This window comes from Oryx dammah, unplaced genomic scaffold, assembly GCF_014754425.2.
Source record: "Oryx dammah isolate SB20612 unplaced genomic scaffold, SCBI_Odam_1.1 HiC_scaffold_18, whole genome shotgun sequence".
Classification (NCBI taxonomy): domain Eukaryota; kingdom Metazoa; phylum Chordata; class Mammalia; order Artiodactyla; family Bovidae; genus Oryx; species Oryx dammah.
The window spans coordinates 27,007,568-27,033,170 of NW_024070202.1; the positions used below are offsets into that span (position 1 = coordinate 27,007,568).

A 25,603-nucleotide genomic window follows, 5' to 3' on the forward strand; every position below is an offset into this window, starting at 1 on the left:
ACTACACACACACACACAACTAAAGCACCTCTAACTACAATGACTGACTTACTATTGAAAATATCTCACTGCAACATGAAATTATTTTAAAACAGGGAAGCTTAGGGGAATTCCCGGGTGGCCTCGGGGTTAGGATTTCAGGCTTTCATTGCCCATGGCCCAGGTTCAACCCCAGGTCAGAGAACTGAGATCCTACAAGCCATGTAGCATGGCCAAAAAATAATTTAAACAATAAAACACAGATGCTTAGAAAATTCAGTCTTCCCCATTTTACTAGTAGCACTGAGTTCATGTGAAAGCATTACAACTCTTCAATGGCTGCTAACCTAAGCCAAATTTAATCAAAAGATCATCTCATAAAATACTGTATATTATGAACAGCACTGAAAAATTATAAGGCTAATCTTTCCCACAAAATATCACACTACAGGTAAAAATAAAACTTCTGATACTTATCTTTTTTCCAAACCTAACACTGCTAATGACAACAGAAGCTTATGATGTACCATAATCTCTGGAAATAAAATTAACTACTGGAGTGAAAAAAAAAAATCTGTGGGATATAGAAACACAAAATGAACTACAAACTACTAGAAATAAGTAGTTCATGAGCTAAAATCAACCAATAAGGATTGACCAGGCACATCATATGCCAGGCTCTGTACACATTATCAAGTACAAATACCAAAGTATGAAGTTCCTCAGAGTCAATAAAATAGGACAGGTCCTCTATTACCATGTTTTCACACAACAAAAGCCACTCATCTACACACATTCCTCTCTATCAGTCCAAGTAGGAATACTTCCCACTGCCCATTAAAATTTCTTCCTATCCTTAGTTCAGCCCACAAAGATGCCCAAACTAGTCCCTGACAGCTGACACTGGAATTTTCACAGGACTTCAAGTGAGTAGCTTCTAAGACATTTCCTCAAATCCACAAGCCTCAGAATTTATCTTCAATGACAGCCAAGAGCATACACCACAACACCTAACTATAAGGTCAAGTACCTAGTTACATCAATTTTGTTCTTCCCCTTAAAGTACTGCTACGGAAGGCAAACTCTGCTTCTTCAAAAAGTCTACTTTTTGCAATGGACATCAGACAACAGAAAAGGGAAACTGATTGGCTCGTCACACTTGCCCTACTTCCATTTCAGGACCAAGGAGAAAAAAAAAAAACACACACACAAAACTGTTCCACTGAAAGTACCAAGGGAGCCTTAAGCAAATCAAGAGGACAGATGCTACACTCAACTTTCTGATTCCCACGATTTAAGCGAAAGGTGAGGGGTGTGCGATAGGGCGTTAATGTAACCGGGCCACCCAAGTGTCTTAGACAAAGAGGTCCTCTTCACCAAGTAGTCCAGGTGGGGGGTGGGAAACCAGCCAGACTGGCCGAGTGACAAACCCAGGATGCTGACCGAGTTGGGAAGCGGAGGGCCCTAGAGGCCAGCGACACGAGAAGGGAGACACCCGGGGCAAACCGTAGGGGAACAGGGACCAGCACGAACGCAGGGAGACCGACGCGGCCACCGGGCAACGCGCAAGGGGACGCCACGAAGGGAGCGGCGAGTCAGGAGGCAGCGACAGCAGGAGGGAGACCAGTGCCAGGGGCGGCGGGCGAGTGGCAACCGCGAAACCAGAGGCACAGGCGAGCCGGAGGCGGTGGGACTGTTGAGTCAGCACCGCTCCTATTCTAGGGGCACTTGTAGGATCCCCGCTGCTGCTCGGCCCCGGGGGCCCGCTACCAAAGGGCGGGCCCGCCAGCGGCTGAAATGATGTTATCTGACCGGCCAGCGCCGGCCCCTTCCCCATTTCACAGGTAAACACTGGCCGCCGTCGCCGCTTACCTCTGTTAACATTATTACACCCCGGGGAAGTGAGCTCCTCCCTAGCCTCGCCGCATGGCAACAGCCGTAGCAGCAGCGAAAACTGCCTGAGCCGCCGCCAGCGGCGGCAACAGCTCCTTCTGTCCTCTCCCGGGCGGCGGCTTTACTCGGCTTCGCTGGCTTCCCCCCTGCCCGGCTGCTCGCGACGGACGCGCCGCCATCTTGGAAGAGCGACGTCCGCGTCTCCCTGCGACGTGCGCTCCCATTGGCGGGCGCAGGGGCCGCCGGAGTCTCGTGACTGTCGCCATAGCGCCGGCGCGCGGGGAAACGGAGGCGGGCGGCCGGAGACCAGCTCGGCGCTAGTGGCCAGGGCCCCGGGGTAGAGCCCAGTGGCTGAGTTGGGGCCGCCCGGAGGGCAGACAGGCCCCAGCGCGGGGCCAGCCCGGGAGCGGGCGCGAGCGCTCGAGGCGACCGCTTATCTTCTGCCGCACGCCGGGGTCGGTCGGCCCTGGGGTGGAGCGGCAGAGGCCGAGGCTTCGACGGATGGCGCGGCGGACTTCGCGCGTCTCGGGGATAAGGAGGCAGAGGTCCAGGAGAAAAACTTCCTTCTCGCATTTCCCTGGCCCTGCGGCGACCTAAGAGCAGCCGGGGGATGTTCTTCTTTCTCCACTGTCTGTGGCTTAAATATGATCTGAAACTGCTCCCTGCTCTGTCCCTGTCCTTCTAAACTTTGCCAGAAACTTTCCTTTGTCCTTACCAATCCTCAGCGAGTTCTCTACTGGGGTGCGCGACGGGTAGTAGAAGTTCTACAGGCGTATCAGCTGTACCCATATCACAGCAGTCAGACTGTCGCTGATTCGACGATTGGCCAGCACCTGTATAACAATGAGGGCTTGGTTTTGCCCCTCATGAGAAATATCTAAAAAAATCAAAGCCAGTTTTGCTTTTTAACTGAGGTCTGTACAGCTCTACTGGCTTCATTTGAGGCAATGTGTGTGTGTATATCATAGCAAATTTCAGCAGGTATCATTGTAGATAGTCATGACTTAAATGGGACAGAGCTCTGGAACCCAGCATGCATAGAAGCCCCGAGACAGACACCGTTCTAAACCTGCAACTAGGTGGCTTAGACGATGTATGAAACAAAGCAGTCACTTCTACCTGAACTGTAATGAAAGGAGTACCTGAATCTGCTCTCTATAAAGTGTGTTGCCCTGTTGTAAGAAACCAGTTTCCAAGGAAATTGACAAGTTTTCAAATTTGACATGCAGAATCCTTCCATCTCTTTTAAGGGGTACGAAGGCATTTCGGAAAACAGACCAGTAGAAGTTCCTCTCTACTGGAGTCCCCCGTCCCCCTTTCCCTAACGGTAGGACTATTGTGTAAAATGAAATTTACTTAATACATTACTCTTAAATTCTCAAGGCGTTACAGACCTTGTGTTACCTCGTGTCCTCCTCATCAAGGAAACAGGATGGTTCATTTTGGTAGTCAGAAATTCAAGATAAATCCTGATTTTACTCAATTCAACTAATTGAGGCAAGTAATTTTGTGTTGCTTTGATCTACATCTGATACATAATTTCCATATTAAAGGGCCAGCAAAATTACGACCTCTGCAACAGAATAAAATGGGTTACTGATATTGACAGCATAAACCATGAATAGGAAATAAGATTGGAAAATACTATCGCCTAAGATACTAAGGGAAATGAAGAGATACTAGAGACAAGAACCTGGAAAAAGACAACTGTTCCAATGTATAAATAAAACAGGAGGCTCATTAATATTTAAGATACCAACTAGTAAATTAAAACTGTAATTTAGGTGTCTGCCCTGAGTAATTTTGTTTCACATATTTTTCCCATTCCAGAAGCAAGGCATTTTCACGTGTTTTAAAGGTGGTAAATTAAGTGTAGACACAACTTGAGGTTTGTACCAACCTGTAATATGACATGGGTATACTTTTAACGTTTAGGAGTTGTAGACCAAAGAGCAAGTCAAAATCATTAACTCCAAGTTTTCTTACCCAGAATTCTTTCTGTGACCTAAAAAAGCCCTTGTGCTATCTAGTCTCCCCAGTCCCACCCCACATCCACCTCTCTGACTTCATTTCTACTAAGCATTGCTCCTGTAAGCATGGTATCCTTCTAGCCCTGGGGCCTTTGCATTGACTATTTATCTGGAAGCATCTTTCCACCAGATACCGCATGGCTAGATCTCTCACTTCTGTTCCATCTCTGCTCAAATGTCATTTTTTTCTAAGGAAGACTACATTTAAAATGTTACCCCTCCCTCAGCATCCTAAAAGACCCTGAGAGGACAAGGCGTAATTAAAACTGAATTTTTAAAAAATGCCTCGTGTTATCAAAAGTATAAAAAGCCTTCTGAACAATAAAGGATGGACCAGTTTCTCGGAAAAAAAAAAAAAATGCCTGGTGTTGAATTTTTTTTCAATTGACGATTGTGTTTTCTTATCTTCATGTTAGTGGGGGAATTACTTTTACTGTCAATAGAATGCCAGAGAGAAGTTTATGACAGAATTGTAAGCTGAGCCTTTCCCTTAACCTTGTGTAACTGCTGATATTTTCAATGGCAATAATAGGATCGGGGGGATAAAAAGATAAAATATGTTAAAAAAATTTTTTTCTTAGGTATATGTACCTTAAGCATAAGTTAAAAGTTATTTTGTTAGCAAGGGAAGCAACATTTCAGAGATTATGGAAGTTGGGAAAGAGAATGCTTACAGAAACAGCTAGCTTTAAAAAAAATAAAAAGTGAACATCTAATTTGGCACAAATTGCAGTTTCATTCCATGTGGTCTTAAAAACATCCTATCACTTGTAAAGGAAACTTGGGACAGGCTGACCTAAGATGCCAGGTTTTTTGGCTATCAATTAGAAATTTAAAACAAAACAAAACAATCCATCTTAAGAAACATGATAAGGATACATCTGTGGTTGTTACTGCAAAAGGTTTAATTCCTCAGCAGCCAGTTTGTCCAGTTAACACAGAAAGGATGACAAAAAGACCAGAGGCACAAATCAAGTGTGTGATGCTTTTAAATAGGGCATTGCTGGTGATTTCTAAACTTTAGAGCAACAATTCAGAATATCTAGTTTGCCTTTTTAATTTTAAAGCAAAGCAAAAAAATTATTCTACATATTCAGGTTGTCACATATTGGCTGTAATCCTTTCTGAGAAACTGGGAAAGTGTAATGTCAATCTCCCAAGCAAATTCCATCTATCGAACAGTTGGCGCATTTAATCCTTTGGTTTCTTAAGCCATTTTACTAGCTACAGTTTATTCATGAGGCAGTGTCATCAGTGTCACCTATCACCTCTACTGAACATTAAATAGTACCATGTGTTCATTAGTAAGGTCCAGTATGAGAGTCAGTGTATCAGTATTGAAATAATACATTGCCAACAGAAGAGACACATAAAACAGACAACAGCAGGATATCCTGATTCTTTTTTACAGCTTTAATATGACACCAATAAGACAGAAATTTCAAAGTATTTAAGAGTGATCTGAAGTCTAGCTTCAAATAGCTCAGCATGTGCTTTTTTCTTAAAACAGTATTTTTTGAAGAAATACTGAGGCAACTCAAGACTAAGAGAGAGGCAGATATAATATGAAGTTTCTCTAACATCAGATAGAGCCATAAAATAATATTCACAAATCTCTTTAATAATAGTTCCACAATATGTAGAGGTCTGTAGTGTACTTCAGAGGTTTTGCTATATCACTGACAACCTCACTCAGTAATTTTTAAAACAAATATTCGTACACCATAAAAATTAGGCCTTGAGCACTTTTCAAAGAGTTATTTCTCAGTTGTTGATACTGTTTTTCAGTGTATGGGCCAGGTACTGAGGGTGGCATTTCACATACATTTAACAACTGAAAACGACTATCCCAGTTGATCTTAATAACCTCCAGGCTGTGAGAGGTTTAGTAACTTAACTTAGATCACCTATCAGGAATACATGCAATCAGCATGATCCTGATGTTGACCTCAATCACCACCTCCTCTTTGAGTATGTTGTTCAGTCCCTAAGTCATGTCCCAGTCTTTGCAACCTCATGGATTGCAGGACACCAGCCCCGCCCCCACCCCACCCCCATCCTCCACTATCTCCCAGTTTGCTCAAATTCATATCCATTGAGTTGGTGATGTTTTCTAACCACCTCACCCTATGCTGCCCCTTTCTCCTTTTGCCTTCAAATCTTTCCCAGCATGAGAGCCTTTTCCAATGAGTCGGCTCTTCACATCAGGTGGTCAAAGTATTGGAGCTTAATCATCAGTCTTTCCAATGAATATTCAGGACTGATTTCCTTTAGGATTGACTGGTTTGATCTCCTTGCAGTCCAAGGGACTCTCAAGAGTCTTCTCGAAGACCATAATTCAAAAGCATCAATTCTTCGGCACTCAGCCTTCTTCATGGTTCAACTCTCACATCCATATATGACTACTGGAAAAACCATAGCTTTGACTTTGTTGACAAAGTGATGTCTCTGCTTTTTAATATGCTGTCTAGGTTTTTCATAGCTTTTCTTCCAAGGAGCAAGTGTCTTTTCATTTCATGGCTGCTGTCACCATCTGAGTGATATTGGAGCTCAAGAAAATAAAATCTGTCACGACTTCCACATTTCCCCCTTCTATTTGCAATGAAGTCATAGGACCAGATGCCATGATCTTAGTTTTTTGCATGTTGAGTTTTAAGCCAGCTTTTTCACTGGCTCTTTCACCTTCATCCCGAGGCTCTTTAGTTCCCCTTTGCTTTCTGACATTAGAGTAGTATCATCTGCATATCTGAGGTTGTTGATATTTCTCCTGGCAATCTTTATTCCAGCCTGTGCTTCATCCATCCCAGCATTTCTCATGATGTACTCTGCATAGAAGTTAAGCAGGGCGGCAATATATAGCCTTGATGTACTCCTTTCGCAACTTGGAACCAGTCTGTTGTTCCATGTCTGGTTCCAACTGTTGTTTCTTGACCTGCATAACAGGTTTCTCAGGAGGCAGGTAAGGTGGTCTGGCACTCCCATCTCTGTAAGAATTTTCCAGTTTATTGTAATCCACACAGTCAAAGGCTTTAGCGTAGTCAAAGAAGTAGATTTTTTTCTGGAGCTCCCTTGCTTTCTCCATGATCCAGTGAATGTTGGCAATTTGACCTCTGGTTCCTCTGCCTCTTTGAAACCCAGCTTGTACGTCTGGAAGTTCTCAGTTCACATATTGCTGAAGCCTAGCTTGGAGGATATTTGATCATAAACTTGGAAGTATGTGAAATGAGCACAATTATACAGGAGACTGAACATTCTTTGGCATTGCTCTTCTTAGGGATTGGTATGAAACTGATCTTTTTCAATCCCACGGCCATTGCTGAGTTTTCCAAATTTGCTGACATGTTGAGTACAGCACTTTGACAGCATCATCTTTTAGGATTTTAAATAGCTCAGCTGGAATTCTGTCACTTCCACTAGCTTTGTTCATACTAATGCTTCTTGAGACCCACTTGTCTTCCCACTCTAGGATATCTGGCTCTAGGTAAGTGACCACACCGTTATAGTTATCCAGGTCATTAAGACCTGTTTGCGTAGGTCTGTATATTCTTGCCACTTCTTTTTAATCTCTTCTGGCTTGTGTTAGGTCCTTAAGGTTTCTGTCCTTTATCATGCCCATACTGCCATGAACTGTTCCCTTGGTATCTCTAGTTTTCTTGAAGAGCTCTCTAGTCTTTCCCATTCTATTGTTTTCCTGTATTTCTTTGCCTTGTTCATTGAAGAAGACCTTCTTTGAATATAGATCTACATAAATTATTTCAAATTGCTTTGCATAAGACACTTGTTTCCTCCATTTTTTATTGGTTCAATCATTTGTTTGTATGAGTATGTACTCACAGATATTTATTTTATACTTTGGGATAAATCCAATACTGTCTTATTTGTTTGCTCAAACTGTCTCAGCTTTGGCCATTGGGAGTGCTTTCATTTGTCTTATGTCCTTTTAATATAATCCCATCAGTGTAGGATTTTTTTTTCTTGTTTTTAAATGCTTCCTTAATTTCTCATACTATAAGATTCTCCAGGCTCATCATACCTCACTTCTAGAATCAGTCATTTCTCTAAGGAAATCTGGTTCCTTTTTTGGAGAATCGTATTAGAAACCAAGATCTGTTCTTGGTTTCTGGAAACAAAGCTAGAAGCTAGAGGTATTCTTTTCTACTCATGGTGTCCTTTCTTTTCAGCTCTTGTGGCTATGAAAGCAAGGAAATGTATGCATGTGTATTAAGCCATAGATATACATCCATTGTATATATTTCTGTTTAGAACCATGTAAAGTAATGCTCAAAATTCTCAAAGCTAGGCTTCAGCAATATGTGAACTGTGAACTTCCAGATGTTCAAGCTGGTTTTAGAAAAGGCAGAGGAACTAGACATCAAATTGCCAACATCCGCTGGATCATGGAAAAAGCAAGAGAGTTCCAGAAAAACATCTATTTCTGCTTTATTGACTATGCCAAAGACTTTGACTGTGTAGATCACGACAAACTGTGGAAAATTCTTCCAGAGATGGGAATACCAGACCACCTGACCTGCCTCTTGAGAAACCTCTATGCAGGTCAGGAAGCAACAGTTAGACCTGGACATGGACCAACAGACTGGTTCCAAAGGAGTACGTCAAGGCTATATATTGTTACCCTGCTTATTTAACTTATATGCAGAGTACATCATGAGAAACAGTGGACTGGAAGAAACACAAGCTGGAATCAAGATTGCTGGGAGAAATATCAATAACCTCAGATATGCAGATGACACCACCCTTACGGCAGAAAGTAAAGAGGAACTAAAAAGCCTCTTGATGAAAGTGAAAGAGGAGAGTGAAAAAGTTGGCTTAAAACTCAACGTTCAGAAAACTAAGATCATGGCATCTGTTCCCATCACTTCATGGAAACAGTGGAAATAGTGTCAGACTTTATTTTGGGAGGCTCCAAAATCACTGCAGTTGGTGATTGCAGCCATGAAATTAAAAGACGCTTACTCCTTGGAAGGAAAGTTATGACCAACCTACATAGCATATTCAAAAGCAGAGACATTACTTTGCCAACAAAGGTCCATCTATCTAGTCAAGGCTATGGTTTTTCCTGTGGTCATGTATGGATGTGAGAGTTGGACTGTGAAGAAGGCTGAGTGCCGAAGAATTGATGCTTTTGAACTGTGGTGTTGGATAAGACTCTTGAGAGTCCCTTGGACTGCAAGGAGATCCAACCAATCCATCCTAAAGGAGATCAGCCCTGTGTGTTCTTTGGAAGTACTGATGCTAAAGCTGAGCGAAGAGTTGACTCATTGGAAAAGACTCTGATGCTGGAAAAGATTGGGGATAGGAGGAGAAGGTGACAACAGAGGATGAAATGGCTGGATGGCATCACCGACTCGATGGACATGAGTTTGGACCTCTGGGAGTTGGTGATGGACAGGGAGGCCTGGCATGCTGTGATTCATGGGGTCGCAAAGCGTCGGACACGACTGAGCGACTGAACTGAACTGATTCCCATAGTAAACTAAGCATGAATTCATAGGAATGTCTCCAACTCTAACCCATTACCAAATGGATGATTCTAGACTGCTTTCTCTGCTTATCTATAAATTTTCAGTCCAACAGTGAGAAACCTGATTCCTATTATCAGCCATCCATTTCAATTGTAAATTTCAGTATGCATGTATAGCAGTATCAGAATCATTAGCCATAACCCCTTGTGAAACTGAGTACAGTGTCTAGGTGCAGTTTCTTTTATCTTTAGTCTTACAAGCTTCAGTCATTTCCATAGTTGCTTACTTAGTTCAGCACCTTTTCCTCCACCCACTTCAGTGAGGTCATTTAGAGTCTCTTTTTGCAGTCTACTTTCTTTCTTGAAATTCTCCCAACCTCCTCAATAATTTGAATTTTTAAGTTTGCACACCTTAAGTTTCACTCTTTGTGCTGACTTTTGACAAATGTATAATATCATATCATAGAGAATAGTTTCACAGCCCTAAACATAAAGAGAAATGCATAGTGAAATTACTTTTACACTTTACATTTTTTCAGACCCAAACAACTAATGATTTTATAAAAGAAACGTCACTTGGATATAGATAGAGATATCTATCTATCTACCTATATGTGCAGCATGCCAGGCTTCCCTGTCCTTCACTATCTCCCGGAATTTGCTCAAATTCATGTCCATTGAGTCAGTGACGCTATCTAACCATCACAGCCTCTGCCGCTCCCTTCTTCTTTTGCCTTCAATCTTTCCCAGCATCAAGATCTTTTCCAACGAATCAGCTATTTTAAAACTAAAGTTAGTTAACTTTAAAAACTAAAATTTTTCAATGATCTTGTCCCCATTTTCTTATGTGAATCCTAAGAATAGTGATTGACATTTGACCTCCTGTATCTGCCTTCAGGCAGAGGAGGAAATGAGAAGAGGAATCAGTACTCATAGGCAGAACCAAATATATCTACTTATTTAAGGCTTACCTCAGCTAGTTCCATTTTTACAGAGTAAGGGCAAAATCAAAGACTGCATTTATATTGCTTCCTAATTTACTACCTTAACAACAAAGGTAAAAAATAAAATTGTTCTAAGACTCACTAGTATTTCTAAAAGGTAACATATTACATTATTTAGCACAAAGTTAATAAGACCTGCCTTCACCCTTGCATATATGGTGATCTTTCTATTTCAAATAAAAATTTTAAGTTTGAAAATAACTGTAATAGTTTTGGGGTTTTTTTTTATTGTTTAGTCACTGTGTGTGTGTGTGCTTAGTCGCTCAGTCGTGTCCGACTCTTTGCGACCCTATGGACTGTAGGATGCCAGGCTCCTCTGTCCACGGGAATTCTGCAGGCAAGAATACTGGAGTGGGTTTCCATGCCCTCCTCCAAGGAATCTTCCCAACCCAGGGATCAAACCCAGGTCTCCCACATTGCAGGCTGAATCTTTACCATCTGAGCCACAGGGAAGCACTCACTAAGGCGTATCCAACTGTTTTGCTACTCCACGGACTGTAGCCTGCTAGGCTCCTCTGTTCATGGGATTTCCCAGGCAAGAATCCTGGAATGGGTTGCCATTCCTTCTCCAGGGGATCTTCCTGACCCAGGTATCAAGCCTGATCTCCTGCATTGGCAGGCAGGTTCTTTACTATCTGAGCCACCAATGAAGCCTTAAGTGTGTAGATGTACATACCATGGAATGGGATTAGACACATGCCACATAACATTGTCAGTGGAATGAGAATAGATGCCTGAAAAGATTTGCACTGTGGTCCTGTCTTCGCTATTCATGACGCTTAGTCATGTCTGACTCTTTGCGACCCCATGGACTGCAACACGCCAGGCCTCCCTGTCCATCACCAACTCCCAGAGTTTACTCAAATTCATGTCCATTAAATCGGTGATGCCAAACACCATCTCATCCTCTGTCATCCCCTTCTCCTCCCCTCTTCAATCTTTCCCAGCAACAGGGTCTTTTCCAGTGAGTCAGTTCTTCGCATCAGGTGGCCAAAGTATTGGAGTTTCAGCTTCAACATCAGTCCTTCCAATGAATATTCAGAACTGATCTCCTTTAGAATGGACTGGTTGGATCTCCTTGCAGTCCAAGGGACTCTCAAGAGTCTTCTCCAACACCACAGTTCAAAAACACCAACTTTTCGGCCCTCAGCTTTCTTTATAGTCCAACTTTCACATCCATACATGACTACTGGAAAAATCATAGCCTTCACTAGATGAACCTTAGCTGACAAAGTAATGTCTCTGCTTTTTAATATGCTGTCTAGGTTAGTCATAACTTTCCTTCCAAGGAGTAAGTGTCTTTTAATTTCACGGCTACAGTCACGATCTGCAGTGATTTTGGAGCTCCCCAAAATAAAGTCAGCCACTCTTTCCCCATCTATTTGCCACGAAGTGATGGAACCGGATGCCATGATCTTCATCTTCATATTCTGAATGTTGAACTTTAAGCCAACTTTTTCACTCTCCTCTTTTACTTTCATCAAAAGGCTCTTTAGTTCTTCACTTTTTGCCATAAGGATGGTGCCATCTGCATCTCTGAAGTCATTGATATTTCTCCTGGAAATCTTGATTCCAGCTTGTGCTTTATCCAGCTCAGCGTTTCTCAGATGTATATAAGTTAAATAAGCAGGGTGACAATATACAGCCTTGACGTACTCCTTTTCCTATTTGGAACCAGTTTGTTGTTCCATATCTGGTTCTAACTGTTCCTTCTTGACCTGCATCCAGATTTCTCAAGAGGGAGGTAAGGTGGTCTGATAATCCTATCTCTTTCAGAATTTTCCACAGTTTGTCGAGATCCACACTGTCAAAGGCTTTGGTGTAGTCAATGAAGCAGAAATAGATGTTTTTCTGGAATTCTCTTGCTTTATCTGTGATCCAATGGATGTTGGCAATTTGATCTCTGGTTCCTCTACCTTTTCTAAATCTAGCTTGAACATCCGGAAGTTCATGGTTCACATATTGTTGAAGCCTGACTTGGAGAATTTTGAGCATTACTTTGCTACTATGTAAGATGAGTACAATTGTGCAGTAGTTTGAGTATTCTTTAGCACTGCCTTTCTTTGGGATTGGAATGAAAACTGACCTTTTCCAGTCCTGTGGCCACTGCTGAATTTTCCCAGTTTGCTGACATATTGAGTGCAGCACTTTCACAGCATCATCTTTTAGGATTTGAAATAGCTCAACTGGAAATCCATCACCTCCCCTAGCTTTGTTTGTAGTGATACTTCCTAAGGCCCTCTTTACTTCACATTCCAGGATGTCTGGTGAGTGATGACACCATCATGATTGTCTGGGTCGTGAAGATCTTTTTTGTACAGTTCTGTGTATTTCTGCCACCTCTTCTCAATATCTTCTGCTTCTCTGTCTTTTATTGTGCCCATCTTTGCATGAAATGCTCTCTTGGTATCTCTAGTTTTCTTGAAGAGAACTCTGGTCTTTCCCATTCTATTGTTTTCCTCTTTGTTTGCATTGATCACTGAGGAAGGCTTTCTTATCTCTCCTTTGTAACTGTGCATTCAGATGCTTATATCTTTTGTTTTCTCCTTTGCCTTTCACTTCTCTCCTTTTCACAGCTATTTGTAAGCCCTCCTCAGACAGCCATTTTGCCTTTTTTGCATTTCTTGTTCATGGGGATGGTCTTGATCCCTGCCTCCTGTACAATGTCACAACCTCTGTCCATAGTTCTTCAGGCACTCTATCAGATCTAATCTCTTGAATACATTTCTCACTTCTACTGTATAATCATAAGGGATTTGATTTAGGTCATACTTGAATGGTCTAGTGGTTTTCCCTACTTTCTTCAATTTGAGTCTGAATTTGGCAATAAGGTGTTCACGTTCTGAGCCACAGTCAGCTCCTGGTCTTGTTTTTGCTGACTATATAGAGCTTCTCCATCTTTGGCTGCAAAGAATATAATCAATCTGATTTTGGTATTGACCATCTGGTGATGTCCACGTGTAGAGTCTTCTCTTGTGTTGTTGGACAAGGGTGTTTGCTATGTCCAGTGTGTTTTCTTGGCAAAACTCTGTTAGCCTTTGCCCTGCTTCATTCTGTAGTCCAAGGCCAAATTTGCCTGTTACTCCAGGTATTTCTTGGACTTCCCTGGTGGCTCAGATGGTAAAGCGTCTGTCTAGATGCAGGAGACCCAGGTTTGATCCCTGGGTTGGGAAGATCCCTTGGAGAAGGAAATGGCAATCCATTCCAGTACTATTGCCTGGAAAATCCCATGGACAGAGGAGCCTGGTAGGCTACAGTCCATGGGGTCACAAAAAGTCAGACACAACAGAGCCACTTCACGTTCACGTTCCAGGTATTTCTTAACTTCCTACTTTTGCATTCCAGTGCCCTATATTGAAAAGGACATCTTTTTTGAGTGTTAGCTCTAGAAGGTCTTGTAGGTCTTCATAGAACCGTTCAACTTCAGCTTCTTTAGCATTAATGGTCGGGCATAGACTTGGATTACTGTGATCTTGAATGGTTTGCCTTGGAGCGAACAGAGATCATTCTGTCATTTTTGAGATTGTATCCAAGTACTGCATTTCAGAATCTTTTTTGACTGTGATGGCTACGCCATTTCTTCTAAAGGATTCTTGCCCACAGTAGTAGATATAATAGTCATCTGAGTTAACTTCACCCATTCCAGTCCATTTTAGTTCACTGATTCCTAAAATGTCAATGTTCACTCTTGCCATCTCCTCTTTGCCCATTTCCAGTTTGCCTTGATTCATAGACCTAACATTCTAGGTTCCTATGCAGTTTTGCTCTTTTTACTGCATTGGACTTGACTTCCATCACCATTCCTATCAACAATTGGGTGTTGTCTTTGCTTTGGCTCCTTCTCTTCATTCTTTCTGAAGTTATTTCTCTACTGATCTCTGGTAGCATATTGGTCACCTACCAAGCTGTGCAGTTCATCTTTCACTGTCCTATCTTTTTGCATTTTCATACTGTTCATCGGGTTCTCAAGGCAAGAATACTGAAGTGGTTTGCCATTCCCTTCTCCAGTGGACCACGTTTTGTTATAACTCTCCACCATGACCCATCCGTCTTGGATGGCCCTGCATAGTTTCATTGAGTTAGACAAGGCTGTGGTCCATGTGATCAGATTGGTTAGTTTTCTGTGATTGTGGTTGTCTGTCTGTTTGCCCCATGATGGAGAAGGATAAGAGGCTTATGGAAGCTTCCTGATGGGAGAGACTGACTGAGGGGCAAACTGGGTCTTGTTCTGATGGGCTGGGCCATGCTCAGTAAATCTTTATTCCACTTTTCTGTTGGTGTGATCCCTCCCTGTTACTTACCTGAGGCCAAACTATGGTGGGAGAAATGAAGATAATGGTGGCCTCCTTCAAAAGGTCCCATGCACACACTGCTCCACTCAGTTCCCCCCACCCTGCAACAGTCCCCCACCAACCTCCGCCTCCACCTGGGTCTCCTGGACACTCATGGCAAGTCTGGGTCAGTCACCTGTGGGGTCACTGCTCCTTTCTCCTGGGTCCTGGTGTGCAAGGTTCTGTCTGTGCCCTCCAAGAGTCTGTTTCCCAAGTCCCGTGTAAGTTCTGTGTAGGTGTTCTGCTGTCTTCACTATTAAATAGGAGTAAACCTTGGAAGTGAAAATTCATCATTTTTTGAGCTTCAGTGTCTTTTTCTGTAAAGTTAGGAGGTTGAAACATATAATTAGATTAACACTAATATACTGTGTACATGAATAGTCAGTTGTTACTTGAAGAATTGGGCAGTGCATTGCAGCTCAAGATCAAACGCCCTCTCAGGTTTCTTCCAGTTTTAAAACTGTGCTATTTATGATAGTAAGTTGCGGTTCAGTTTCTTATCCCTTTCCTTCAACAAGCATGTTCATCATCGCCTTTCTCAAAAACCTTGCTATTGAGTACAGGCTGCTGTGTACTGTTGCTGTGAACTCCTAGAACTATCACCTTTCCACTTAAAATGAGACACTTCCTACATTATAATGACCAGAGAAATCAGCAGAAATGCCAAGAAGAGTGCTGGTGTATAAAACACAAAGCAAACAATCAAATAAAAAGCATATTATTCTTGAAACCTATAATCCACCTAATTTGGATGAATAAGATTTATCTTGTTCACTAAATCAGCAAAGTGCTGAGGGCTTCACATTTTATTTTTAAAAATAGATGTCCTTTTTAAGTTTTCCTGTTGTTGGGGAAGTGTTCTTTCTGTTGCTAACAGAGAGCTAAGTGTTCTGCTGTGAATGGGACATGTTTGTTTTTATCAGTAGGAGTGGCAGAAGGATGAATTAAAGAATCCCTTTTGTTAAAACTGTGTTTCTCCAAGTGAGATGTCTACCTTCTGGGTCAAAGCCTGTGATTGGCTGTTTACCAGAGTAGCCTTTAATAGAATCATGGAATTTGCTCATCTGTTTACACGTTATTTTATTCACTAAACCTTAAATGAGCTCACTATTCAATTTTTAAAGATCACAGGGCTATAGAATTCTTAATAAAATATCCATTATTACTCAATTTCTAATAGTTAGAAGGTACAAAGAGATGATTTATCATCTTTGCATTTTTGGCTGATATAATTTAGCCTCAAAGTATAAACAGATGAGATCTGGCTTTCCCTTCAAATCTTATGATCATATAATTAAAATACAAGGCATCTTGCTCTTCATCTTTGTATATCACTGTTTGCACTGTTTAGGGAAGGAAATTGAAGGGGGAAATATCACAGGCAAGCAAATTTGAGCAAAATATTACTTTGGTATATATTATGCTTAAAATTGAATGAAAAAAAAATGGCCATTCTGGCAATCCTAAGCTTAAGATAAGAGTTACAGAATTATTTTTAAAATAGAATTTTCTTAACTTGAAATTAAGTTCTGTATTATCACCATCTTAATTATATTGTAGTACTCTGTGAAAAACTGTTGATTTCCTAAACAAAAACTTGTTTTGTTTGAAGCTGTGTCTCTGAGTAGTTCATCAAATTTATACTTTATAGTTATACCAGAAATTTTGATTACACTGAAACTCTATACTGTGAAAAGTGTAATTGAGTTACCATCTTCCACATTTCATTTTTTATTCTTTAGAAGTAAATTGTTAATCTGTGAGCCCCTGGTTTTTGGGATAGGGGGAATATTTCATTGTAGCTTTCTAAATCATTCTGTGGCATAATGATGTTGTGTTGGCTTAATCATTTCATTTTCCTCCTGAGCATTTAGGGAGAGTACAAATCCTACCTATCTAGGTGGGGTCGAGTAATGACCCCATGAGCTAGCTCAAAGAAATGCAGCAATTCTCCTCTCTTTCCACCTCCCAAGGTGACCTTGAACACTACTTGAGATAACAAAGGCTTGATGTGGAAGGAACTGCACAGGAAAATCTGCCCACTAGATTAAAAAAAAAAAAAACACACACCAAAAAAATACAGTAAAATCACTTTGAACTATGCACAACTGACAAATTCTTTTATTATCATGAGTTGTTACAGTGTTAAAACCCCCTATGACTTCTATTTATTGACAATAGAAAGTGTCTAACTTGAGAAATCCTCCCCTTCTCATAAGCCTTCCTCCCCAAGTGAGGGTGCTGTTTGAAGTCATATTACTTAAGTAGATTCTCAATAGCTACACGTTTTTAAGGAGAGCCACTTTAAGTCATGGCCTGGGTGTTACAGATTAGACACACACACACACATAGACACAGAGATAGTTCCTAAAGATTTCTGGGAGAGGGGAATGGATTGAAGACGCTGTTTCTATCTGTCTTCTCAGAGAAGAAAACCGGGGAAGTTAATGGAACATAAAAATGTAAATAAGAGATAGGCATGAACCAGAACCAAGGACCAAGTGCTCTGAAAATTCCAAGAGCCTTTCCAAACTAAAGGAACTAAAGGAGGGTTCAGACCAGACTAAGTTTGACTCAGGAATTTCATCAAAGAATGACTTCCTGGTCATTTGCAAGGTTTTGCCCTGGGGATGTCTTACAGATACTCCTTACCTCTGACTCTGCCACACTGAACAGTTCACTTGGGCACAAGGAAACTAATGTTTCTAAATGCCTCCTCTATGCCAGGTGCATTCTGTACGTCTCATCTTTAAACCTTATGGTTAGCACTGTTAGCCCCATTTTAAAATGAAGACATTAAAGCTGAGAAGGTTATTTAATTTGCCTGAGTCCTTTGTTAGTAAATAGCAAATAGATTTCAAGTTTCTGACTTGAAATTTAATTCTTTTTGTCCTACTATACCTTCCCTAACACATACCTGCTCAGCCTCAGATCTAGGAGATAATATACCCTTTGAATGGCCAATAAAACACCTCTTTCCCCCAAACATTTCCTGCTTTTTACAATCCAGAGCTCTTGAGGATCTCTTGGAATAAACCATTGTTTATCTAGTGGTGACATGATTTTCCAGTTTACTCACTTCCCCCCAACCTCATATGAGAATGGATAAGGGGATGAGCCCCATAACATTCTGATTTGTTCTGTTAATTTGTCAAGTCTAAGCACAGTTCTTCTCTAGTATAAACACTCTTTACCTCTCCTGACTGTAAAATGCTAATCTCATATATTTATCGAATTTCTCTTATTGATTGGCATGCATTATATATTCAGCTAATTTCACAAAGCCCACTTGAAACCTCTTTATCATTGACAGCAATATGATTTTCTCGCGTCTCTGGCAGATCTACTGGATGGCGCCTCTTGCCTTACCTGCCCCATAACCAGAGGGTATTTGGTCTGTTTCTTTCATTAGTCCTGCCTTTCCCAGTGAGGTGCCAGACTTCAGCTGTGCCGGTTCTGTTCTCCTTTACTTTTTTCCCCTCAGAGGCTTGTGGTTTTGTGATTGTGCAGATGAATTAGATCTCCCCTCCTCATCTGCTTCTGATGTTGACAAATCCATCATTAATGAACTTGTCTTCTTTCTCCTTAGGCTAATCCCTCGTCCCTAAAGTATCCTTCATAGCTATGGTCATAAGCCCTCTCTGAGCCCCACTGGAGCAGAAAGGGGTGACCCTGTGGTCTGTAACCAGCAAAACCACAAAGTACAGGTTGTGACTTCGCCAGCTGGCCTATTTTGCTGCAGCCCATGGACATTTTTAAGAAGCTAAGTCCAGTTAATTTGCAAAGTCTTCCATTTTTGACATGAAAGGCCACTAATGTAAATTTATTTTCAGTCATTTCTAATGATTTTTCTCCTAAGCTCCAGGTTATCTTTTCCTTATTTATTAGTCTCATTCATTGTCCCTTTTCTTTTTAACCAATTCCTCACAAACATGCTTGGTATGCTGTATTTTGCATAATTGTATGTTTTTCTTTGCTTTGCTCACTTTAAGAAATAGATACTAAAATGTGAAACATACACTGAAAAAAAGTTCGGGCCGAGGCAGAAAAAAGAAAGACGACCTCAACAGAAGTAGGTTACCTTTATTTGGGTAAAGAGGGGTGACAGTCGGCCTAACGACCAGGCTGATCGCAGAGAGGGATCAAGGAGGCTCCATATTTCTAGGGAGGCTTGTGGAAGCGATAAGGGAAACGTTAATCAGGCGGGATGTTTGGGGTATTTTTTAGTTGAGTTGGCATTTGTAGTTGGGCAGGGGGTGGTAAGTCTTTTGGGCAGGTGTAGGGGGTGGAAGGTTTCTGGACAGGGAGTGATAAGTCCCAGATAGATGCAACTGGCCTGGAGCATCAGGGCAGGACCTAAAGTTCTGTTTTGTTTTCTCCAAAGTTAGATGGTTCAGCAAGGGCCTTTGAGACTGTTGTTTTCTTTTCTAGGCCCAAAAGACTCCTTCATTCCAGACCCTGAAATCATAAAAAAAAAAAAAATGGGGAAAAGGGTGCCATATATCTCTGGCTACTTCCTGCTGTATAGGGGCGACTGTTTTGGGTCTGGAATGGAGGATCGTCCTAGGGCCCAGGGTCTCCTTTTTCTGAGCTTGGGGTGAGGCTCTCGAGACGAATAATGGTCTTGACCTGATCTTGAGAGTTGGCCTGAATCTGTTCTTGGAGAAACCTCTGAAAGAGATTGAAGAGACAGGGTCCAAATAAGAGGAATAGAATGATAAGTATCAGTGGTCCCAGGAAAGGGAGCAACCAAGGGAGGACCTGTTGGAACAGGTTTTGGGGACTGTAAAGGTTTTGTAACTCTTTTCTGTGGCGTTCAATTCTGTCTCTAAGTTCTTTGACTCTGCCCTGGACTATGCCTGTTTCATTAACAAAATAGCACCCGTCCTCTCCTAGGAAAAGGCAGGTCCCTCCCTTTTCTGGGGTGAGAAGGTCCAGGGCTCGCCTATTTTGTAGGGCCACAGAAGCTAATAAGTTAATTTGTCTTTGGATTGAAACGAAGGTCTCTACTACCTGTTCCATGTCTTCATTAAGTTCTTGGGACAGCTTGTAGCAGAAATGGGCAGAGGTTGAGATGCCTCCAATTCCAGTGCCTAGGGCTGCTGCTATGTCAGTCCCAATCAGGACGGGGGCTATGACGGCTCATCTTTTCCTGTGGGAAAGTTCTCCTTGGGGGTAGACTATTTGTTCTACCTCTGCTTCTTTGAGGAATGTTAGGCCCGGGGTCAGGAAGACCAAGATGCAAGGTCCAGGTGGGTCCAAGGGGAGACATGAATATGCATAGGTCCCGCAGAGAATGAAGATTCCTGTATTGGTGCAATTCTTTGTGCTGTTCCAGAGAACCCAAGTGGAACAGAAGGAGGGAGCAGAGTTTGTAAGACCAGTGTAGTTGGGACTAGAGTAGTTAATACAGGTTAGCTTTGAAGAGGCTGAGAGTAGGACATTGTCAGAGACTGGCCCAATGAGTTGTGTAGTTTTTTGTTGGGAAGGGGAGGTATAGTTGCCTTGTAACAGCCAGGTTGAAGGTAAAGGAATTGCTGTGTGCAGTGAGGGAGACAGTGACATGCATGTCCAACCCTGGGATGTGTGTTGGGTGTACTGGAAGAATTGGAAGGAAGAGTTGAGAAGGTGGGTAAGGTGTTGGTTGCCAGAGGGAGATTTTAGGAGAGGCTGTAATTGGGAAAGGAGGTCTAGGCATTTATAAGGCTCAGGGGTCGCCTGTAACCGGGAAATTATGTTCTTTATGACTTGTTCTTGTTTCTTTTCCCGATTTTGATCTAGTACCCCGCCCCTGTCTGAGTACCGCCAGTGGTTAATGGGATAGAAACATGTTTCTTCCATTTGGCTTATGGCAGGTACTCATGAAACTCCCTCTCTTTTGTACTTTAACAGTGAGTAGGGATTTGGACTTCCCATCCCCGAGGTTCATGGTGCATGGTTTTGGAGCTGTATTATAACATGAGGAAAGTACACAGGAATAAATGTCAGAGCAGGGGCAGGGAGTAGCCAGAAGGCTGGCGAGTACAGCAAGGATAAGGAACAGAGGAGTCACGGGGCTGTTAGTTAGGCAGTGAAGAGGAAATAGCACCCTAGGAGTAGAACACAGCTAGCAGCGTAGGCGATACCCACGGAAAGATGAAGGATAGGTGGCCAGTCCTGAGGGGAGACAGTTACTAGGCCTATAGCAAGGATTAAGATTGAGAGTGCTATTATAGTTAGACAGACAGGGAGAGGCCAATCAGGGCAAGGGGAAAAAGGCCCCAAGTTGGTGGTTGTTTGAATCTGAGGGGGAACAGTGTTCTTTAGGATGTGGAATGATGTAGAGAATGAGAGTAGAGAAATCAATTTCGTCTGGAGTCAGGTTGTAGAAGGTTCCCTGGAGCCACAGTTGAGACACCAGTGTGGTCAGGTCTTTGAAGGAGGTTACTGTCGGGGCGCTGGTCCAGAGGTCTTGTAGTAGTTGGGTCAGGAACAGTTGTAGGTTGAAGAGAGTCCAGGTCATTCAGTGTCTTCTTGGATGGTCGACAGAGGTTGTTGCCAGGTGAATTTTAAGGAGGTGGGTCCTGAGAGGGAGACGTGAGAGGGGTCAATTAAGGAGGTGACCCGTTTTAGGCGAGAGAGGTATACCCAGGAGGTGACCTTCTTGAGTTTAGCTGCAGTTGGGGTAAGGAGGATGATTTTGAATGGTCCCTGCCACTTTGGGGTTAGGTCACCCTGGGGATTATCAGGCAGATAGACCACGTCCCCAATTTATAAAGGGGGCAGGGAGGCTTGGGGGTCAGGGGCAGGCAAGTTGTGGTTGACGTATTTCCAGAGGGCATTGCGGAGTTCCGCTAGCAGAGGGGAGTGTAAGAAGCTTGGTATGGGAGGAGGTTCAGGGGGCGTCCAGGAGGGAGAATGGGCCTTCCATACATCACCTCAAAGGGGCTCAGCCCCAGGGGCTTTCTGGGCAAAGCCCATATTCTGAGGAGAACAATTGGCAAAAGTTTAGTCCAATCCAGATGTACTTCGAGGGTTCGTTTGGTAAGGGTTTCTTTGATTATTCTATTCATCCTTCCTGCCTTTCCTGAGGACTGGGGATGGTATGGAACGTGAAATTTCCAGGGTTTCTGTAAGAACTGGACAAGCTGTTGGGTGACCTTGGATGTAAATTCTGGGCCCTTATGAGACTGTAGGGATGAAGGCAGGCCAAACCTGGGGATAATTTCTGTGAGGAGGATTTGGGCCACGGTGTGGGCTCTTTTGTTTGTGGTGGGAAATGCTTCTACCCTTCCCGAAAAGGTGTCCACAAGAACCAGGAGGTATCTAACTCTCTGGAACGGGAGACATATGAGTAAATTCTGCCAATCCTGTGTTGGGAGGCTGCCTCGCATTTGATGGGTTGGAAAGGATGTCGGTTTAAGGATGGAATTGGGGTTAGTACGTTGACATGTTTGACAGGAGTGGGTAAGGTTATCTAAGTGTTGTTGGTCAGCAATGGATATGGGGAAGTGGTTACAGAGGAACTGTTGGAGTGTCTTGGATGAGGGATGAAAAAGTGAGTGTAGATAAGAGAGGATTTCTCTGGTGGTGGGAGGGTCTGGAGGAGTCAGAGCTAAGATGACAGGGGACTGGAGGGAGGGATGGGACGGTGTTATCTCCTTTGCCTTCTGGTCTGCTGCGTTGTTGTAGGCTGATATGAGACTTCCCTTTTGATGTCCCCTACAGTGGAGGATGGCGGCTTTGTTTGGTAAGAGTGCTGTCTCTGGAAGTTTGTGCATCAGGTCTGAATTAATAATGGGGGCTCCCTTTTGGGTTAGGAAACCTCTTTCTCTCCATATTAGGATGTTTGAGTGAAATATGTTACAGGCATATTTGGAGTCTGTGTGGATGTTAACCCTTAGATTTTTAGCCAGAGTTAAAGCTCTGGTGAGAGCTATCAGTTCTGCCTGTTGGGAGGTGGTGTGAGGTGGCAAAGGTGAGGCTTTAATTGTCTGGGTTTCGTGATTGTGACAAAGGTCCCCCTGGATGATGGCATATCCTGCTGCAAAGGGTGGGGATTTTTGAGAGCTGCCATCAGCGAACCAATGTAGGGTATCTGGGTCTAGAATGGGCTGATCTGTTAAATGTTGGAAGGGGTTTGGGGTAAGATCTATTGTTAGGCTGCAGCTATGCAGAAGGGAATCTGTTGTAGAGGACATGGGTAATAAGCTGGTGGGGTTAAGGGGAGAGCAGAGGGAGAATGAGGGTCGAGGAGAAAGGCATGTAGGACCTGTACCCTGGAAGGAGGAAGGGAGAGGAAAGCCCGATGTGATAGTAAGTCTCGGAAGGTGTGTGGAGAACAGACTGTTAAAGGGGCATGTCTAGAGAGTTTATTTGCTTCGGGTATGAGGGCTGCGATAGCAGCCATGGCCTGTATACAAGGAGGCCACCCCCTGGTCACCATGTCCAGCTGTTTTGACAGATAGGCTATGGGAGCCCAGGTGTCTCCGGCCCGCTGACATAGAAGTCCCAGGGCCTGTCCTTGGTTGGAATGTGCAAAGAGAAAGAATGATTTGGTGTGATCTGGCAGGTGAAGAGTTGGCACTCGGAGGAGGCTCTAGGTGAGCTGGCGAAGAGGATTGGCCAGGGAGGAGGGGTTAAAGAGGGGCTCATCCAGACATCCTTTAGTTGCCTCATAGAGCAGCTTTGCAATGAGGGGGAAGTTAGGGATCCAGATACGGAAAAAGTTGAGGAGGCAGAGGATAGACAGGAGCTCCCTTTTCGTTTTGGAAGTGGACAGTTAATTAAGGCCTGGATTCTATCTGGGGGAATAGTTCTTTATTGATGGAATATGGAGGGCCCCAGGTAGGTGACGTTTGTCTGGGCAATTTGGGCCTTAGATTGGGATATCCGATAACCCCAGGATCCCCGGGCCCCAAGGAGTTTGGCAGTATGTTGGAGGCAGTTTTCAGGTGGGCTACAAAGGAGGAGGTCATCTACGTATTGGAGGAGATGACTTGGGGCTAGGTCGAGTGTCTGTAGATTCTTTTGTAAAGCCTGTCCAAAAAAGCAGGGACTGTCTCTGAACCCCTGGGGAAGAACTGTTGGGAAACATGAGTCTTGAGTCTTGTCAGGTGAAGGCGAAAAGGGGTTGGGAGAGGGGGTGGAGGGGGATGGTGAAAAAGGCATCTTTGAGATCTAATACCAGGAAGTGGGTTGCAGTCGGGGTATGGTAGACAGAAGGGTGTAAGAGCCAGGGACTACTGGGAATGTTGATGTGATGGCCTCATTGACTTTTCGCAGATCCTGGACCAGTCTCCAAGAGTTTGGTCCCTTCCTTACTGCCAGAATAGGGGTGTTGTGTGGTGAATGGGTAAGAATTAGGATAGAGGCTTGAAGAAGACAGTCTATGATAGGCTTGAGTCCCTTGTGGGCCTCCGGGGTGAGAGAGTACTGTTGTTGGGTGAGTATAGTCGAGGGGTCTTTTAGGGTAATGTGGACTGGGGGATGATGTTTGGCTATGGATGGGTGATCAGTGTCCCAGACTTAGGGGTCTAAGCCGGGTGGATCCAAAGGAAGGTCAGGGGTGAGGGATGGGGACTGTCCAGGTGTCATCTGCATGTAGAATATAGAGACTGTATCAAGGGGGGTATGGTAATAAAGGCCCCAATTTGGATAACAAACCTCTCCCTAGGAGTGCCATCGGGCACTGAGGCATTATGAGGAATGAGTGTATAAGGGTTGATTTTTCAAATTGACAGAGAAATGGAGGGCTGATTTTTGGCCTTAGGGGAACTCCAGAGACCCCCTTGATTGTGAGTTCTGAGTCTTGAGTTGGGCCAGAGTAGGAAGTTAAGAGAGAGAAAGTGGCTCCAGTGTCTACTATAAAAGAGGTGTTTGTTCCGGCCACTACCCCTTCTACCCTAAGTTCCGAGCTCGTGTTCGGAACATGGGCCAGGGGGCTGGAACCCAGGCCCCGTCATTGGAACAACCTCGTAGGGTTAGGTTGGGGTTCTGGGGAGAAGTGGGGATTTTCCCAGAGGCGCCAGGGCGTCCCTGTGGACATTCCACTCTCCAGGTCTAGGAGGTGGGGACCTCCCCAGGGGTGCTAGGGCATCCCTAGGGACAGTCCATCTTCCAGTGTCCCCATTGGCCACAGGCTGGGCATGCTTTTGTGGGGGGCCACGGGTTTGGGCATGCCTTTGCCCAGTGTTCTGCCTGGTTGCATGGGAAGCAGGGTCTTAAGCCCCATTGTGGGATGACTTGGACCAGGCTGATCTCCTCCCTTAATTGCTGCCGCCAAAAAGGCATATTTAGCTTTTCTCTCACATTTTTTTTCTCTCTTAGCCTCCTCCCCTCTATTATTGAACACCTTGAAGGCTACTTCTAGAAGGTCTCTTTGAGGGGGTCTCAGGGCCCTTTTCTAGTTGTCGAAGCTTGCGTCTGATGTCAGGGGCAGACTGGCTGATGAACTGAACCCAAAGGTAGAGTAACCGAGCAGGGGTGATGATATCTAGATTGGACTGCTTCTGTGAGGCGTGCCAAGAATAAGGCTGGATTTTCATCTGCCCCTTGGGTGATTTCTCTGACTTTATCATAATTGACATGGATATGAGTATTTTTTTTGCATTCCTTCTAGAATGTAGGTAATCATATGATTGAGTCTCCTGATACCTGGGTCACCGGGCTGGTAAGTCCAGTGGGGATCTAACTGAGGCACCGCCTCATCAGCAGCTGGGCTATCCCAGTCTTGGTTATGTAAGTGATCAGTATGGGCTTTTGCCGCTTGCCAGATACGGTCTTTTTTGTCAGGGGTGACAGTGGCATTTAGGATATAATATATGTCACTCCATGTGAGGTTATAGGCCTGGGAGAGTCTCAGGAATTCTTTTCTGTATCTGGTAGGATTTTCAGAAAATGATC

General features: G+C 43.5%; 1 protein-coding gene, 1 long non-coding RNA gene and 1 pseudogene across 3 annotated transcripts in view; all 3 read right to left on the reverse strand.

Moving 5' to 3' along the window:
• LOC120878235 overlaps window positions 1-739 on the reverse strand; it is a 46,349-nt pseudogene extending 45,610 nt beyond the window's left edge.
• The window catches only part of SNX13 (sorting nexin 13), a 150,142-nt gene extending 148,070 nt beyond the window's left edge, over window positions 1-2,072 (reverse strand). For both annotated transcript variants that reach the window (XM_040260615.1, XM_040260617.1), the window contains exon 1: window positions 1,852-2,072. In XM_040260615.1, coding sequence (XP_040116549.1) covers window positions 1,852-1,863 — 12 coding nt within the window. In that variant the 5' untranslated portion in view covers window positions 1,864-2,072. The remainder of the gene's footprint in view (window positions 1-1,851) is intronic.
• A 5,351-nt stretch (window positions 2,073-7,423) lies between these two features.
• On the reverse strand, window positions 7,424-14,441 carry LOC120878050. The gene is made up of 3 exons (XR_005724444.1): window positions 14,425-14,441; window positions 9,684-9,689; window positions 7,424-7,546 (listed from the first exon to the last, which is right to left on the reverse strand). It is a non-coding gene; the product is annotated as an uncharacterized LOC120878050 (long non-coding RNA).
• Window positions 14,442-25,603: the final 11,162 nt, after the last annotated feature.